At 39.0% G+C, this 20,414-nt stretch overlaps 1 protein-coding gene across 1 annotated transcript in view; it reads right to left on the reverse strand.

Annotated features, from left to right (window-relative positions):
* COG5 (component of oligomeric golgi complex 5) overlaps positions 1-20,414 on the reverse strand; it is a 379,224-nt gene that overhangs the window by 39,201 nt on the left and 319,609 nt on the right. The window contains exons 18-19 of the mRNA XM_032761356.2: positions 10,014-10,251; positions 4,165-4,241 (exon numbers count right to left, since the gene is read on the reverse strand). Of these exons, the coding sequence (XP_032617247.1) occupies positions 4,165-4,241; positions 10,014-10,251 (315 nt within the window). The remainder of the gene's footprint in view (positions 1-4,164; positions 4,242-10,013; positions 10,252-20,414) is intronic.

Raw genomic sequence — 20,414 nt, forward strand, 5'->3', positions numbered from 1 at the left:
GTTTGGTGGGTTTCACGCTAAAATAGCAGAAGTGCATAGTTGCAACAAAAATCAAATAGTCCATAAGCATAAAATATTTACTACTTGGCCCTATAATGAAAAGGTTTGTTGCTCCCTGACCTACAACATCAGAGCTGCTATAATTTCTATTTTTCTTTTCATATTTTTTTTTTTTTCCGAGACGAAGTCTCCCTCTGTCGCCCAGGCTGGAGTGCAGTGGTGCGATCTCGGCTCACTGCAAGCTCCGCCTCCCAGGTTCATGCCAGTCTCCTGCCTCAGCCTCCAGAGTAGCTGGGACTACAGGGGTCCGCCACCAGACCCGGCGAATTTTTTGTATTTTTTTTTTTAGTAGAGATGGGGTTTCACCGTGTTAGCCAGGATGGTCTTGATCTCCTGACCTCGTGATCCGCCCACCTCGGACTCCCAAAGTGCTAGGATTACAGGCGTGAGCCTCTGCGCCCAGCCAATTTCTATTTTTCATGAGCCAATTTGTTCAGTTATTATTCGGGGTTTGTAAAATACATAGAATCCCATCAAAAGTTCATTTGTCCTCAATTTGATTAGAATCAGTTTCTTCAGCTTGTATTAAAGAGCATCAGTTGATCTAAAAGTTGGTTCACTGGGGTGGGGGTGGAGGCAGCAACAGATCTCTGTATTTGAGTATTTGGAATTATTTACCCACACTAAAATGAGTAAATAAACAGAAGTGAGATTGTAGTTTAAAGACTGAGATGAGAAAATAGTAACTCCCCTGGATATGAATTATCAGAGCAGTTCATGAACCGGTCAACTGTGGCCCCTGGATCCTTTGAATTAACTGATAATTCTAACTGCTACTGTAGAATAAGTTAAATATCACAAAGAATGCATACACTAAAAAGTGGAATGCTTACTTACGACAGCACTGTATTACATAAAATTTAAAAAATATTTTCTGAATTAGGATGAAGTTGTTTTCTCCTTTCTTTTTAGGCAAAGTCTCACTCTGTCAACCAGGTTGCAGTACAGTGGCACTATTTTGGCTTACTGTAACCTCCGCCTTCTAGGTTCAAGCTATTCTCCTGCCTCAGCCTCTTGAGTAACTGGGATTATAGGCATGCTCCACCATGCCTAGGTAATTTTTTGCATTTTTAGTAGAGATGGGATTTCACCATGCTGAAACCTCTAGTGATTCACCTGCCATGGTCGCCCAAAGCACTGGGATTACAGGTGTAAGCCACAACACCTGGCCTGTTTTCTCTTGCTTACAACCAAAGAAACATAACTGAGCCACCTTTAATTGGGACAGATTAATTTATGGTGCTTCATAGCCCAACGTTGATATGTTTTTCCCTGCATCAATGCCTCCAAATGACCATTGTTTGCTGCTAATATGTGAGGTAACAAATATATGGAGACACTCTCTGATATGGTTTGGCTGTGTCCCCACTCAAATCTCATCTTGAATTGTAGTTCCCATAATTCCCATGTATCATGGGAAGGACTCGGTGGGAGGTAGTTGAATCATGGAGGTGGGTCTTTCTCATGCTGTTCTCGTGATCATGAATAAGTCAAGTCTCATGAGAAATGATGGTTTTATAAAGAGGAGTTCCTCTACACAAGCTCTCCTGCCTGCTGCCACCTAAGATGTGACTTTGCTCCTCATTCGCCTTCCACCATGACTGTGAGGCCTCCTCAGACATGTGGAACTGTGAGTCAATTAAACCTCTTTCACTTATAAATTACCCAGTTTCGGGTAGGTCTTTATTAGCAGCATGAGAACAGACTAATACACTCTCCAGTTTGCTATATTAAGAGGTATCCATTTTACCTATAAAAAAACTATAGCAGATGTAAGAAGACTTCTGTAAATAATATAGATTAATAAATGTCTTAGGTAAGTCAAGTCATGAGACTTGACTTATTCACTATCACAAGAACAGCATAAGACCCACCTCCATGATTCAACTACCTCCCACTGGGACCATCCCATGACACACGGGAATTATGGGAACTACAGTTCAAGATGAGATTTGAGTGGGGACACAGCCAAACCATATGTGACATTATTAAGTACAGAGAGGCAGGCAAAGAATATGAGTCATTGCAGGTATCCATGTCAATAAAAACAATAACAATGATGCCTCATATCTATGTCAGAAAAAATATTAACATAATAGCTTATTTTCTGTTTCCACTACTATATTTATTTTCTTACTCCATCTCTAGAATTGTCCAAGGCATTCTTTCTTTCTTTTTTTTTTGCTTTGGTAGCTTTTATATTATGAAGCAAAAAGCAGCACTTGCTAAGTACGCATAAGACAACTCCTTTAGTTTGTTAGTGAAGCTCTAGACTAAGTGAGAAGGAATTGTTAAATTATCATAGCAGATAAAAAGACTGAGTTATGTGCTTAGAGTTTATGAGGCAAAAAATAGCTATATCCAGTAGTAATAAGATATATTAACAAAACAGGAAAGAGCAGAATTTTTGGAATAGGTTCAAAAGGAAAATGGGAATTTTTTAGAGTTCAGAGATGAAGGACACATTTTCTTTATTTGTTTTTTTTTTATTTTTTTTTAAAGAGTTTACTCTTTGTTGCTCAGGCTGGAGGGCAGTGGCACGATCTCGGCTCACTGCAACCTCCATCTCCTGGGTTCAAGCAATTCTCCTGTCTCAGCCTCCCAAGTAGCTGGGATTATAGGCACCCGTCACCACACCCAGCTAATTTTTGCCAAGTCAATCCTAAGCCAAAAGAACAAAGCTGGAGGCATCACGCTACCTGACTTCAAACTATACTACAAGGCTACAGTAACCAAAACAGCATGGTACTAGTACCATAACAGAGACATAGATCAATGGAACAGAACAGAGCCCTCAGAAATGATGCTGCATATCTACAACTATCTGATCTTTGACAAACCTGACAAAAACAAGAAATGGGGAAAGGATTCCCTATTTAATAAATGGTGCTGGGAAAACTGGCTAGCCATATGCAGAAAGCTGAAACTGGATCCCTTCCTTACACCTTATACAAAAATTAATTCAAGATGGATTAAAGACTTAAATGTTAGACCTAAAACCATTAAAATCCTACAAGAAAACCTAGGCAATACCATTCAGGACATAGGCGTGGGCAAGGACTTCATGTCTAAAACACCAAAAGCAATGGCAACAAAAGCCAAAATTGACAAATGGGATCTAATTAAACTAAAGAGCTTCTGCACAGCAAAAGAAACTACCATCAGAGTGAACAGGCAACCTACAGAATGGGAGAAAATTTTTGCAACCTACTCTTGTGTTTCTTTGTAAAGTGATTTCTCCGCTCAATACTAAATTTTGTGCTCAACTGCATTAGGCTAATTTACCTATTAACATTTATATTCATTCTCTGCATTTCATCATTGAACTAGATTCTTCTGGTTTTTTTTTTTTTTTTTTGAGACGGAGTCTCACTCTGTCGCCAGGCTGGGGTGCACTGGCATGATCTCGGCTCACTGCAACCTCTGACTCCCTGGTTCAAACGATTCTCCTGCCTCAGCCTCCCCAGTAGCTGGAACTACAGGTGCGCACCACCATGCCCAGCTAATTTTTGTATTTTTAGTGGAGACAGAGTTTCACCATGTTGGCCAGGATGGTCTTGATCTCCTGACCTCAGGTGATCCACCCGCCTCAGCCTCCCAAAGTGTTGGGATTATAGGCATGAGCCACTGTGTTCAGCCATGAACTTGATTCTTTTAATACTTCATTCAATAGTTTTATCATATCCATAACTTGGAATGTAACTTATGACCTGTTAGAAGTAGATTGGGTTAAAAATGATAAATGAACAAATGAACATTTCAGAAAAACGTGTCTATATAATTATGAATTGCCTAGTAAGGCAATTCCCATTTCTGTAAGAATGGGAAGCTAAAAATAAAAAAAAATTCTCCCTAAGAAAAGCATAATTTACCAGCTTAATCTTGTGAACTGTGACTAAGAAAATACACATACCCTCTAATTTATTAGTCACTGCATAAGTATCTATATGGGTTTCTGATTTGAATACTTTCTAAGATGAATCATGAAATTGCCATTGTTGTAGATAAAAAATGGTTGAATATTGGCAATTTTATGAAGTTCAACCTGTACAGAAAGGATTTGCCTGGAGGATATGAATGTATGAACAAAGAATTCGGTCTTACCTGAATGATCTCAGCATCCGATAGGACTTTCCTAAATCAGATACTCGTCTACAGAATGGACCCACAGCCAACTCCATCTGAAATATTAAAAGATACTCCATTGTTTTAATGTTGGAATCACTGGGGGAATTTGGGAAAGACCTGGATCACAGAAAGTTGTAGCTTGCAGTAAACTTAATTTTATCTGGACCATAAGGCAAGTTGTGAAGGCCAACTAAATTTATTAAAAGGCAAGCACTTACATAATTTTTGCACTTATTTACTAAGAGGGCCCAAGATGAGACAATTCCTTCATGAAAATAAAAAAAAAAACATTTTTGTTATGTAAGAGGAAAAAGTTTACATTATTTATCCATTGAAAAATAAGGAAAAGGAAAATTTTCAAGACTGCATGCCTATACTTTAGGCATTACAAGTCTTTTTACATTCAATATAAATGATGACAATTTTTATCAGTCAGTGCGGCTGAAGTAATTAAAAGGATTAACTCCGGAGCTTTTAGTTGCACACCTGTATCAGCATTCCAAATGCTGACACTAGTTACTAGTTTGTGACCCTGGACAAGTTACTTAACCTCTTGAAGTCTCAGGTCTCTCATCTATAAAATGGAGATAATAATACCTACTTAATAGAATAATGCAAATTAAAAGATAATTCCACAAAGCTTTATGTGCATAGCATATAAGAAGTGCTGTTAATTGTCAGCAATTATTAATAGTGTTTAAAAGTTTTTTCTCTTTTCAATTATTAATAAATTAATATGCTACCTAACTCAAGAATTTAGCAAATCTTGGTTTCACTTCGCTTTATTTTCCTCCTTTGACTGGAAATTCTACTTGTCATTAATTAGGTTACCTGTTCTTTTCTACCAAGTGCATATGCAAACTTTTTGCATATGTGCTACTCAAGTGATAGACTGCTTCTCCAGTCTTGCTATAAATAGCACCCTGGTAAAGAATGGTTTAGAAAATGGGTGAGAATAGGCTCCTCCCCGATAGTACAGCACCTTTCTTCAAGAAGCACATATGGTGTAAGGCTTCTGTCCTGCTGGCCACCCTTACAAAAAATTGCTTAAAATCTCCTTGCCATGGGTACACTATAGAGACCCAATCGATCATCCATTTGAGAAACATTCTGACTGCCTTAGTGCTAGGTACCAAGCTAGATATGAGGATAAGATGATTAGATGATTACACTGTCTTGCCTTCACTAAATTCTCAAATTTAATGAAGAAGGGGATATTCATTTATTCAAACAATATGATTATTATCAACAAAATCAAAAGTATTTGTGTATATGTCCACACATACACATATATAAACATATATACATACACACATAATGATTCTTACTTAGCAAAATGATAAGTGCTATGTCAAACTTATGACCTCAGTGTCAAGAGAGAGTTGGAGAAGCTTCCTTGGGATGGTCTTGAGGATGAACAGTAACCAGGTTAATTTCTCTCATAACATATTAAAGACATGGATTACATACTGTATGTCCTATAAGGAAACCTTGTATGGTTGGGAAACTATAAAATGAATAATCATAAATAAATATAAAGATAAAAATGTAAGGAAGAAAAAGGATTCTTGCCAACAATGCAAAACAGAACAGCTGTGTGCCAGTGTGCCCAACTCAAAAGATAGTAGGTGATAGGCTGTTCTTTGGAACCTGTTTCATTTATTCACTGGGTAGGAATTTCTGTTTTCTTTCCATACGTGTCACTAACTTTACACTGAGCACAAAGGAAAAATGTGATTATCATTGTATCTTTGATATAATTCCATTCAAATACCTAACTCTATATATATAATGGTTTTTTACATACTGAAATTATATATTTTTCATGAAGTGTTTTTGTCAAATTCCCAACTACTCTAGTGGAATCACTGTCTTCAAAGACAACCTTTGCCTTAGCACTTGAGCAGGACCAAATGTTAAAACAAATAGATGGCTAGGAAAAAGTTACGATATGAGAAAATATGACCTCGAATGGCTGTAAAATGTATGAGTATGCAAAAGACTTCTATGCCGCAGGACAATTTCAAAATGTTTAATGTTTAAAATAAAATTTTTTATCCATAAAAGACCGCTAGGATATTGTAAATCGTTTTCTTCTTCCAGAATTCCATTAAACAATAAAGGCCATGTTTTAAAGGGCAAGAGTGTTCTGGTAAGAGGAGGTGACTCTGCCATTAGCAGTGGATACAAAAGTGGCATGTGCAACCGCTTCTCTCCAGCCCCCGTTTGGAGAGAATGAGCGGTCAGCTGCAGGCACGGTGAACTAATTACATAGCTGTTCCTTCCCTACCACAGACATTTGGTTAACCACAGGACTTCTCTGGATACTCCTAGGGCACTCCTGCCCTGACATTGTTCAGGAGAAGAAAAGGCAATAGGAATTAGAACAAAAACTAGAATTTTGATTGTCTTGTTTTCTTTTCTAAATTAATATTTTTAGGCACAAAGTGAAAAAGATATAAATGTATACTTAAAGGGTACCAGAAGACCTATAAATAGAAACTGCTAGAAGTACCACTAAATAGTTTAATACCAACTTCAACAGCCACTCTTTCCTTCAGTTAAGAAAATAAACTGAGGGGTGGAGGGGGAGTATGTGCTTCAGAGGACACTGTGGGCAAGATCTCAAAGAGGTTTAGAATCAGCAGAACCCCAGTGTTGTGGACAGGCTTAGTGATTTCAGAACTACTGTGTGATCAGTGTAGGCACTGAGACCATGTGGTCACAGTGGGGAATTAATTACCTGTAGGAAACCACCTCATGCCCATGACCTAGATTCCTAAGGGGGCTGGATGTCAGGTACTTCCCTCACCATGATCCCTCCAGATGGCACCCTGCAACTACTTTCTTTTTCCTGCACTGATGCCAGTGAGGAGAAGTTAGGATTCTTAAAGAAATCCTGAAAATACGTCATTATCTGTCTTTGCAATTGGACTTTATGGCAAATAACTAGTATTCCCAAACCTGGTCTATAGGTCCCCTCTTGAGCTTTCTCTTTTTGTTATTTATGCTAGAATGGCAGGCACTTTTATCACAAGAACAGTTTTTAAACCCATGGAGTATTTGTGTATTTTTGATTTCAGTGACCTCAATGGCTTTGTTTAATTTTGAATATGAATTGATAGAACTTTCAATAATAAGGCAGTTGAAAAGCCCTCTAGTCCCCAGTTGATGCCTGTCATGAATACAAATGTTAGGGTAATGCTATTTAAATATTTTGACTGACTCCCGAAAAACACTTTCAACCAAATGTGATGCTGAAAGCTGAGGTACAACACATAATTGCAATTCTGGCAAGAAACCAAACCAAATGAAATAAAACCTTGAAATTCAAATTTTAATTTAAAAAGTGGGTGGGGGAGACCATGACATAACAGTAGAACAATATTCGCCAAAGATAATGATCACAGGTATGATTAATTATGATAGTGCTTCCGCCTGTCTTTTCTGTACCCATGATCCACAGGACTGAAGTCATCCCTAAGATGAGTGCCAGGATGTTTTGAAAATGGGACACACTGTACAGGGGTGAACAAAGGAATCTGCTTTTCAATACCACACTACCTGCTGCAACCAAATGTCACTGCAGGGCTTAACAGTGAGTAAATGCTGTGTGTGTAAATGCTTCTTGTATGTTTAAAAAACAGAAAATAGAGGCTTTTGAGCATAAGTTAGTAATAATGACTGATGAGTTTAATTTACCTTAAGGGAAGGGACTCAGAAAAGTTTGGCTTATTAGACAACATGTCTTAAGAAAAAAGGATGCCAAATAACATTTTGAATAAAGTAGTCTTTTGGAAGGTGGAAGCTCACCCCTGCCTCTGGAAGCTATGCATTTTGAGCAGGTGTTAGCTGCAGTAGCAAGGGTTAAAGGACAATACTTTCCATCTTTCAGGACCCATAAGGGAACATATTAAAATAAAAAACAAAAACAAGCCTCTCTCCTACAGTACTCTGGTTTTGGCCATCTCCTGCTCGCCTGCCACTCTAATTGGACTTGAAGTGCTGCCTCCAGGAAAGTGACTCAGGAACCAGCTGGAGCAGAATGCAAATAAGCTGGTAGGGCAGAGAGCCCAGGGAAAGAAGATGAAACAAAAAGAAAAACAAAATTAAGGAGGAAAGGGGAAGAGGAGAACAGAGACCATCTGAGTATACTTTACATTTTTTTTTTTTAAACAAATAGGAGGTTCTAGTACATCACCAGGTTTTTAATAAGCAATCTGAAACCCCAGTAAGGGACAAATAAGACACTATTTACAAATAGTTTTCTTCAAGCGAAGTGTACCTGTAAAACAAAGTAAAATGTACGGGTGCCTAAGAATGAAGTTCATAAAATGTAAAAGGTAAAAAGAGCCATATAAATGGTAACACTTAATCTCTCTTTTTATGCTGTGGCTACTACAAGCATATTTTCCAAATGAAGGCTCATTTCTATGGTCTAAAGGCCCCAGGAATATTATTTGGAGATGAAAATGACTAACTGCTCCATCAGTCAATTTGCAATGAAACAGGCTCTTGAAAGTTTAGGTTTGTGTTACCTGTTCCTTTTTTGAAAGTGTATCAAGTCTGAGGGAGCACCTGACAACCAATGACTTGATACAAGCAGTCTGTCCAGGTCCTTTCTTCCATGTAGAAATAATGAAGCAAGACACACTCCCGGATACACACGAGAATAAATATTGACATTAACATTTATCTTTATAAGCAGGGAGGATCTGGCAAATTGCTATGAGGAATTCATTTCAGTAACTATTTAGACTAGTAAAGCTAATAGCTTTGAAAGGCTTAAAAATGATTTTATCCAGCTGGCTCATGCCTGTAATCCCAACACTTTGGGAGTCCAAGGTGAGTGGATCACAAGGTCAGGAGTTTGAGACCAGCTTGGCCAATATGGTTAAACCATATCTGTACTAAAAATACAAAAATTACCCAGGCATGGTGGTGCGTGCCTGTAGTTCCAGCTACTCGGGAGGCTGAGGCAGAGGAATCACTTAAACCCGGGAGGCGGAGGTTGCAGTGAGCTGAGATCGTGCCACTGCACTCCAACCTGGGCGACAGAGCAAGACTCTGTCTCAAAAAAAAAAAAAAAAAAAAAAAAGAAGATTTTACCCTTGGTATGCTATACAAAAGTAACAATCATCTTTGTTTCTGAATCTTTTAATGAAAACATGTTTGGAGTTTTTCTTCATTGCCTACTGAAAGGCTTTAAAAAATCTGTCTAAAGGACAAAGAAAACGCTTTCTATAAGAGCTGATAATGTTTTGCTATTTTAATGTCATTCTATCTCTCACACACATCAGATAGCTTGAAATGATTTCAAGGCTAGCCACAGAGAAGAACTGTACCTGATAGAGAGAGAACAAATAATCAGACTCTATGTCTACCTGGCCCACTGTGCATTTAAATGAATGGGAACACTGCCTTGGAATGGTGACATGGCAACAAGTGGTCTCTTTTCACTGTTTGAAATATGATTTCATTGCCTACATTATTGGCCAGCAAGGTTTGACCTATTGGGACAGTAAAATAGTGAGAAAATCCCATATTAAGTAAAAATGGGAAGTGCTGCTTTCCTATGGAATGAGCTATTTCACCTTAACCTTGAAATATCAAAGAGAGGGATAATTATTTTGTTAAATACAAAGAAAAATATATCTGGTATAAAAGTATCTTTAAACTCGTCCTTTTTTTTAAACTATTTATGCTTAAGTGGGCTTACTTTGTGCTGCAACTCTTTAAAAACACTGATGAAAACACATTCTTTCATTTAATAGATAATATTGAGGCCAAAACATTTTTTCTTTTGTAGTAATTCATCAATGTACCTGTGCAAAATCAGCAGCAAGTCGCATTTTCCCACCTTCACCAAGAGGTCTTACGAGACTGGCATGGCGGATGAAAAGTTCAACAGCTCTTTGGGCAATAGCCTCAGTGTTGTCAAAGACAAAATCCAAGCATTCAAAGTGTTTAAAATAGTCACTCATAACTCTGGCAATGAAACCTTGTAGCTCCTTCATGTACAGAGAACAAGGAACATCAGGTTTTCCTGAGCTGGATAATGACCTGTAAAAGAAAAAGCAGCCCTTTTCAGCACCGATGCACTAAATCACACTCTTTGATTTTGTACCCCTCTCCCCACCAATGCTATTTCAATCCTTCGTAATGGTTTCCCTTAATGGTATAAAAGACATTAATTATTTTTTGGTAAGTGTTAGCAGAAAACAATGTTTAAAAATTACATTTTAAAAAGTGGTTTAGATGCCAGGAGGATTACTGAAGGAATTTTAGAATCCATTTACCTAAAGATTATTAAGAATGAAATAGACAACCATCTGTCTTGGATGAATCATACAAGTGCTACTCTCTGGCCTCTCAAGGTCCCTCCCAGCCTCTCAACTCTCCATCCACTCACATGTTTTGCCTGGTAACTGAATGTATCAATAATGGATCCTGAAATAGCATTTTATACTTTGCAATGGCAGAAAATGCTGCTTTCCCTATACAAATTCTTGGCAAAGATCTCTCTGCTCTTGTGCTATTTAATCAGATCAGTCCAACAGAATTCTGACTGTGGAAATGGTTATGTAACAGTACACATGGTATGCAATTTTTTCCTCTAGATGATGAGGTTTGGAAAGGCTTTAATTTGGATCAACAAATGATACCAGCTGATGCTCCATGAAATACTATTTATAATTTATAAATGTTTATAACTGCTCTTTAAAGAATATATTAAAAGAATGTGAAATATTTATAGGTAAGAGATATACCAAAACTAGCTAACACCTGATATTTTCTAATAAATGAGATCACTGGCTACATCATGCAGAATCTTTTTCAAAAAGCAAGTTAAGTGTTTCCATATTCTGAGAATGACGTAGAGAAATTGCTGATGATCTATAGAACAACAACAGATATGACTAAAATGCTTAGAGCAAGAGAATGAGTTGAACTTAATTATCTTCAAATACAGCAGTGGTTACTATAAATAGGATGCTAACCAGAGGTCTGTCACTTCCAGAAGCAGATAGAGATAGAAAAAGAAGGCCTATGTTCCCGCAGGAAGGGATTTCATACAGGCATAAGACTGTGCCAACAACAGCAAGGCTGCTGAAGGGTGTATGGTGGAACATTTCTGTTTGCAGTATCATCATATGGTGGAGTGGCGCTTGGGTACAGGGGAGCCTTAGTAAATGATGGCCATCTTCATGTGGGGTTTGGTTTTGCCAGATTCAGACAACTGCATAGCCTAGCTTTACTCTAGGTTTGTCACTCCCCAAGGCCAGGCTGCAAAAACAAACAAATAAAAGAAGCCTTCCTCTCCGAAAATGGTGCCAATCTATTTCATTTTTTTAAATATTTATTTTTGATGAATTATAATAATATATAAGAGGATACACAGTAATGTTATATGTATACAGTGTGGAATGACTGAATCAAGGTCATCAGCATACTCATCACCTTAAATACTTATCATTTATTCCTCCTAACTGCAACTTCGTACCCTTTGACCAACATCTCTCTATTCCCTCCACCCCATAGCTGCTAACTGCCATTCTACTCTCTGTTTCTATGCGTTCGGTTGTTTTAGACAACAGATGTGTGAGGTCATGTGGTATTTGTCTTTCTGTGTCTGGCTGACTTCACTTAGCATAATGTTCTCTAGGTTCATCTATGTTGTTGCAATTAACAGAATTCCTGTCCTTCTGAAGGCTGGATGGTATTCCATTGTGTATGTATACCACATTTTCTTTATCCATTTATCAATCTAAATGTTGGTGGACACTTAGATTGATTCCATAACTTGGCCATTGTAAGTAATGCTGCAATGAACATGTAAGTGCGTATATCTTTTTGACATACTGATTTCAAGTTCTTAGGTTATGTACCCAGAAGTGGGACTGCTGGATCATGTGGTAGTTCTGTTTTTAGTTTTTTGAGAGACGTCCTTACAGTTTTCTATAATGGCTGCCTAATTTACATTCCAACCACAGTACACAAGGGTTCCCTTTTCTGTACATCATCTTTCACGCTTGGTATCTTTCATCTTTTTGATAAGTCAATTCTGACAGGTGTGAGGTGAAATCTCATTGTGGTTTTAATTTGCATTCCCCTGATGATTAGTGATGTTGAATGTTTTTTCACATATCTGTTGGCCATTTGTATGTCTTCTTTTGAGAAATGTCTGTTCAGGTCCTTTGCCTATGTTTAAATCAGGTTGTTTTCTTGTTATTGATTTGAGTTCCTTATATATTTTGGACGTTAATCCCCGTATCAGATGTATGGCTTGTAAGTATTTTCCCGAATCCATAGATTGTCACTCCACTCAGTTTCTTTGCTGTTCAGAAGCTTTTTAGATAAATGTAATCACATTTGTCTATTTTTGCTTTGTAGTCTGAGCTCTTGGGACCAAATCCAAAAAATTATTGCTCAGATTTTCCTGTTTTCTTAAATTTGTTTTAGTTTCAGGTGTTACATTTAAGTTTTTAATCTATTTTCATTTGATTTTCACATATGGTGTGAGATAAGTGTCCAGTTTCATTCTTCTGCATCTGGATATCCAGTTTTACTAATACATATTTATTGAAGGAACTGTCCTTATTCCATTGTGTGTTCCTGGCACCTCTGTCGAAAATCAATTGACTGTAAATGTGTGAGCTCATTTCTGGGCTCTCCGTTCTATTTCATTGGTCAATCAATGCCAGAGCACCATGCCATTTTAATCATCATGTAGCTCTGTAATATAGTTTAAAATTAGGTAGTGTGATACCTCTAGCTTTATTTTTGCTCAAGATTGCCTTGGCTATTCAGAGATTTTGGTAGTTCCATATGAATTTTAGGATTTTTTTTTCTATTTCTGTGAAAAATGACATTGGAATTCTGGTAGAGATTGCATTAAATCTGAAGGCTGGTTTGGGTAGTATGGACCTTTTAACGATATTCTTTCAATTCATGAACACAGAATATGTTTCCATTTATTTGTGTCTTTGTTGACTTCTTTCATTAATGTTTTATAGTTTTCAGTGTATAGATATTTTACTTCCTTGTTTAAACAAAATGCATTTTGTTTCCATTTTCATTTGTCCCAAGATATTTTTTATTTCTCCTTTGATCCACTGGTTGTTCAGGAGCATGTTGTTTAAGTTCCACATATTTGTGAAATTTCGAAGATTTCTCCTATTATTGATGTCTAGTTTCATACCATTGTCATTAGAAAAGATACTTGATTTCAGCTCTCTTTAATTTGTTGAGACTTGCTTTGTGGCCAAATATATATAAATAGAAGAATTAAATATACGCATAACCGAGAAGTGAATGTTAATCTTCATGCCACTAACCTTTTGTGTGAGTGCTCTCCCTTCCACAAAGGGGCTCATCTATCACTTCAATAATGTAGAGTTCTTTCACTGCCTTCCTTTCCCTACTCAAAACTGTAATCAGATATGAGTCACTTTACATTGACTGCAACAATTTTAATCAATGTTCTATGTCAATCAGATATTTACATTTTAAACTTTGTCTAATTTGGAAAGAAACACATCAGTCTTTTAAAATAAATTTCAAATACCAAGAAACCATGTTGATGATTACTCTTTACTTATTTATTTATTTATTTATTTGAGATAGGATCTTACTCTGTCGCTCAGGCTGGACAGAGTGCAGTGGCTCGATCTCGGCTCACTGCAACCTCTGCCTCCAGGGTTCAAGCGATTCTCCTGACTCAGCCTCCCCAGTAGCTTGGATTATAGCTGCCTGCCACCACGTTGGGCTAATTTTTGTATTTTTAGTAGAGACAGGGTTTCACCATGTTTGGCCAGGCTGCTCTCGAACTCCTGACCTCAAGTGATCTGCCTGCCTCGGCCTCCGAAAGTGCTGGGATTACAGGTATGAGCCACCACGCCCAGCCCATGATTACTCTTTAAATAGCAAGGGAGTCTGTAACCCCACTACATATAAGTTGGACTTGAAGGTAAACTTTATTCCTTTTACCTAGGAATAGGTGTGGAGGGCTTGAAGGGTCAGGTTTTCACTACTGTTTTTCTAATTGTTATCCCTGGGGGCTGGCCCTAAAATAAAGGCAATTCCTGCTTCTTGACTAATCCAACTCCACCTCATATTTCACATAAGCCATATATATATGAAATGACATGACATTACAGAATTACTAATCACAAGATTCTACAAAGTAGGAAAATTACTGCCATGGAGGCAATACTTTAAATAAAAGCAGCAGTGCTCCATATGCCTGTACTGCTATATATGAATAATTTTCACTGGAATCTCAACTGACTGCTGTACATATGAATCTCAAATGACTGCTGTATACACTGAGCTGAAATGGAGTCACCAAAGCAACTGGGAAAAAAAATAAGGACAATGTTAGGCACCTTAAAATAATGCTTCATACTCATGGCAACCTATCAGTTGAAGAAACAGTTTGGCTCACTAGTATTTAAGCAAATTAGTAAAAACATTTCTCTTTGGGAACCAACTGTCATCTGTTAATGTCTAATGTGTTATCTATAGGCACTAGTTGCAGCTCACCAATTAAATTAAAAGTATGTGACCACTGTTATTATAGAATAAGCCTTCAAAAATCAGCTTGTTTTGGCTCCCTTCTGAGAGGCATTCATGATTGATCTAACTGGGACATTTCAGATCACTTTTGAACAAAAACCATTTCATCTCAAATATTGGTAATCAGCAGTTGTATAGTCCTATGTCATATTGAGTTCCAAATACAGTATTTTTTTTTTTTTTGGTAGAATTCACTTTACCCTTCTGTGCTACATATATATATATATATTTATTTATTTTTATTTTATTTTTTTTTTCTTTTGAGACAGAGTCTCGCTCTATCGCCCAGGCTGGAGTGCAGTGGCGTGATCTGGGCTCACTGCAAGCTCCGCCTCCCGGGTTCACGCCATTCTCCTGCCTCAGCCTCCCGAGTAGCTGGGACTACAGGCGTCCGCCACCACACCCGGCTAATTTTTTTTTTGTATTTTTGGTAGAGATGGGGTTTCACCATGTTAGCCAGGATGGTCTCGATCTCTTGACCTTGTGATCCGCCCGCCTCTGCCTCCCAAAGTGCTGGGATTACAGGCGTGAGCCACCGCGCCCAGCCTATGCTTCATATATTTTTTTAAAATAGAGACTGATCTTTCCTTTTTTGAAACAGGGTCTTACTTTGTCATCTGTGCCGGAGTGAAATGGCACGATTACAGCTCACTGCAGCCTCAATTCCTTCAGCCTGAAACCATCCCCTTGCCTTAGCTCCCCAAATAGCTGGAACTACGGATGCACACCACCACACCCAGCTAATTTTTGTATTTTTTGTAGAGACAGGGTTTTGCCATGTTGCCTAGGCTGGTCCCGAATTCCTGAGCTCAAGCAGTATGCCCCCCTCAGCCTCTCAAAGTGCTGGAATTACAGGCATAAGCCAATGTGCCCAGCCTAGATTGATCTTTTGACATTTCCCACATTTCCCGTGTGGGAGAGGTCAATATGGCCAATTAGAAGCAGCTAGTGTGCAAAGCTCTCAAGGAGAGGAACAGACACCTTCAACTGAAACATCCAGGTACTCAGGGACTAATCAAGGAAACAAGCTGACCGACAGAGAACGAAGAAAAGCAAAACAGAACAACGGCTCACCCGGGAGCAACACAGAGCCAGGGGAACCCCCACTGCCCAGAAAAGTGCTTTCACCGGTGGTAACTCCAAGCACTGGAAAATCTGAGTCTACCAGGGACTGGAGTGGGCCCCAAGCATACTGCAGCAGCTCTACAGAAAAGTGGCCAGACTGTTACATGGGTACCTGTTCCCATATCTCTTCACTGGGCAGGCCTGGGCCTCCAGCCATCCCCAGCCAGAGCTATCAAGCCAGTAGCAACTCGGCAACTCCAAGGGCAGAGCCTCCAGCGGCAGCTGAGTGCCTCTTTGCCACTGCCCCTGTAATGGAACTGCCCTTGTCACCCTTGGATTAATGAAGGAGCAAAGACCATAAGTACCTTATCCACACCTCCAGCAAGCTGCAGTCAACCCAAGGAGAGGAAACCAGTCTGCCTCCCACAGGTCCCCCTGCCCCTCACCCCACTGCTTGTCACCAGGAGAACCCCTGGCTTGGGCCCACAGCATAGACACTCCCTGCTAGGCCTACAGCTTAGACCCTCCCCCACTGGGCTGATTGCAGTGAGTGAGTGCTAACATGCATCTGTCTGGGATGGAGCCCCCAGGAGACAAGCAAACGACCCTTGGCCACAACCACTACTAAGATCCCTTCCTCTGCTGCCTCCAGTTTGGGGAAGGAACACTGAGATCACCCTAGAAACCCATCTCATATGTAATGACACTCACAGGCTCCAAATAAAGGGATGGAGGAAAATACACCAAGCAAATGAAAAACAGAAAAAAGCAAAGGTTGCAGTCCTAATTTCAGACAAAACAAATTTCAAACCAACAAACATCAAAAAAGACAAAGAAGGGCATTACATAATGGTAAGAGTTCAATTCAACAAGATTTAACAATCTTATATATATATGGACCCAACACAGGAGCACCCAGATTCGTAAAGCAAGTTCTTAGACACCTTCAAAGAAGTCTCGGCCAGGCGCGGTAGCTCACGCCTATAGTCCCAGCCCCTTGGTAGGCCGAGATGGGTGAATCACAAGGTCAGGAGATCGAGACCCTCCTGGCTAACATGGTGAAACCCCGTCTCTACTAAAAATACAAAATATTAGCTGGGCACAGTGGCAGGCGCCTGTAGTCCTAGCTACTCAGGAGGCTGAGGCAGGAGAATGGCGTGCACCTAGGAGGTAGGGCTTGCAGTGAGCCGAGATCACGCCACTGCATTCCAGCCTGGGGGACAGAGCGAGACTCTCTCAAAAAAAAAAAAAATCTCAAAAACCTTCAAAGACTCCCATACAATAACGGTGGGAGACTTCAACACTCCACTGACAGTATTAGACAGATCATCAAGGCAGAAAATTAACAAAGATATCCAGGACCTAAACGCAACATTGGACCAAATGCAACTGATAGACCTTTACAGAACTCTCCATCCCAGAACAACAGAATACACATTCTTCTCATCGCCACATGTCACATACACTAAACTGACCTCGTAATTGGCCATAAAACAATCCTCAACAAATGTAAAATTACATCAATCATACCAAACACACTCTCAGACCACAATACAACAAAAATAGAAGTCAAGACTATGAAAATTGCTCAAAACCATGGAAATTAAACAACTTGCTCCTGAATGACTTTTGGGTAAATACATGAAATTAAGGCAGAAGTCAACAAGTTCTTTGGGCTGGGCGTGGTGGCTCATGCCTGTAATCCCAGCACTTACGGAGGCTGAGGCAGCTGGATCCCTTGAGGTTAGGAGTTGGAGACCAGCCTGGCCAACATGGCAAAACACTGTCTCTACTAAAAAAAATACAAAGATAAGCTGGGGTAGGGGTGGTGTGGGCCTGTAATCCCAGCTATTCAGGAGGCTGAGGCAGGAGAATCGCTTGAACCCAGGAGGTGGAGGCAGCAGTGAGCCAAGATCACACCACTGCACTCCAGCGTGGGCGACACAGCAAGACTCCGTCTCAAAAAAAAAAAAAAGTTCTTTGAAAATAACAAGAACAATGATACAACATATCACAATCTCTGGGACACAGCTAAGGCAGTGTTAAGAGGAAAATTCATAGCATTAAATGCTGACATCAAAAAGCCAAAAAATCTCAAATTAACAACCTAACTTTATAACTTAAAGAATTAGAAAAGCATGAAGAAATCAACAAAGTTAGCAGAAGATGAGATGTAACAGAAATCAGAGCTGAACTGAGGAAAATAGAGACATGAAAACCATTCAGAAGATCAATGAATCCAGGAGTAGGCTTTTTGAAAAAAATTAATAAAATAGGCCATTAGCTAGACTAATAAAGAAGAAAAGAGAGAATATCAAATAAATGCAATTAGAGATGAGGAAGAAAATGGTACTACTGACCCCATAGGAGAAAAAAAAAAATCAGAAACCACTATGAACACCTCTAAACACAAAAAGTAGAAAACCTAGAAGAGATGGATACATTCCTGGACACATACACCCTCCCAAGACCGAGCCAGGAAGAAACTGATTCCCTGAACAGACTAATAATGAGTTCTGAGATTGAATCAGTAACGAATTGCCGACTAACTAAAAAAAGTCTGAGGCCTGATGGATTCACAGCCAAATTTTACCATATTTACAAAGAAGAGCTGGTACCATTCCTACAGAAACTATTCCAAAAAATGGAGGAAGAGGGGCTCCTCCCCAACCCTCATTCTATGAGGCCAGCATCATCTTGATACCAAAACTTGGCAGAGACACAGCAAAAAAAGAAAACTTCAGGCCAATTGAGTAGGCTTCATCCCTGGGACACAAGATTGGTTCAACATATGCAAATCAGTAAATGTGATTCATCACATCAACAGAGCTAAAGGCAAAAACCACATGATTATCTCAATAGACCCAGAAAAGGCTTCTGATAAAATTTAACACTTCTTCATGTTAAAAATTCTCAATAAATTAGGTATCAAAGGAACATACCTCAAAATAATAAGCGCCATCCATGACAAATCCACAGCCAACATTACACTGAATGGGCCAAAGCTGGAAGCATTCCCCTTGAAAACCAGCACAAGAAAAGGATGCCCTCTCTCACCACTTCTATTCAACACAGTATTGGAGGTCCTAGCCAGAGCAACCAGGCAAGAGGAAGAAATAAAGAGCATCTAAATAGGAAGAGAAGAAGTTAAGCTATCTCTGTTTGCAGACGACATGATTCTATATCTAGAAAACCCCATAGTCTTGGCCCCAAAGCTCCTTCAGCTGATAAACAACTTCAGCAAAGTTGCAGGATACAAAATCAATGTACAAAAATCACTAGCATTCCTATACGTCACCAACAGCCAAACTGAAAGCCAAATCAGAAAGGCAATCCCATTCATAATTGTCAAAAAAGAATAAAACATCTAGGAATACAGGTAACCAGGGAGGTAAAAGATCTCTACAATGAGAACTACAAAACACTGCTCAAAGAAATCAGAGAAGACACAAACAAATGGAAGAACATCCCATGCTCACGGATAGGAAGAATCAGTATCATTACAATGGCTATACTGCCCAAAGCAATCTTCAGATTCAATGCTATTCCTATCAAACTACCAACGATATTCTTCACAGAACTAAAAACAAACTATTTTAAAATTCATATGGGACCAAAAAAGAGCTTGAATAGCCAAGGCAATCCTAAGCTAAAAGAAGAAAGCTGGAGAACTCACGTTACCTGACTTCAAACTAAACTGCAAGGCTACCATAACCAAAACAGAATGGTACTGGTACAAAAACAGGCACATAGACCAATGGAACAGAATAGAAAGCCCAGAAATAAGGTCGCACATCTGTGACCATGTGATCTTGGACAATGCTGACAAAAGCAAGCAGTGGGGAAAAGATTTCCTATTCAAGAAATGGTGCTGGGCTAACTGGCTAGTTACACAGAGAAGATTGAAACTGGACCCCTTCCTTACACCATACATAAAAATCAACTCAAGATGCATTAAATACTTACATGTAAAACCCAAAACTATAAAAATCCTGGAAGACAACCTAGGCAATACTATCCTGAACAAAGGAACAGGCAAAGATTTCACGACAAAGACACCAGAAGCAATCGCAATAAAAGCCAAAATTGCCAAGCGGGATCTAATTAAACCTAAGAGCTTCTGCACAGCAAAAGAAATTATCAACAGAGTAAAAAGACAATCTACAAAAAGGGAGAAAATATTTGCAAACTATGCATCTGACAAAGGTCTAAGATCCAGAATCCATAAGGAACTTAAACAAATTCACAAGGGAAAAACAAACAACCCCATTAAAAAGCGGGCAAAAGACATGAACAGACACTTCTCAAAAGAAGACAAAGACATACATGCAGCCAGCAATCACATGAAAAAATGCTCAACACCACTCATCATTACAGAAATGCAAATCAAAACCGCAATGAGATACCATCTCACACCAGTCAGAATGGCTATCATTAAAAAGCCAAAAAAATAAGATGCTGGTGAGGTTGCACAGAAAAGGGAACACTTATACGCTGTGGTGGGAGTGTAAATTAGTTCAACCATTGTGGAAAGCAGTATGGTGATTCCTCAAAGGGCTAAAAGCAGAACTACCATTTGACCC

This window comes from Hylobates moloch, unplaced genomic scaffold (assembly GCF_009828535.3).
Source record: "Hylobates moloch isolate HMO894 unplaced genomic scaffold, HMol_V3 SCAFFOLD_1, whole genome shotgun sequence".
NCBI classification, from domain to species: domain Eukaryota; kingdom Metazoa; phylum Chordata; class Mammalia; order Primates; family Hylobatidae; genus Hylobates; species Hylobates moloch.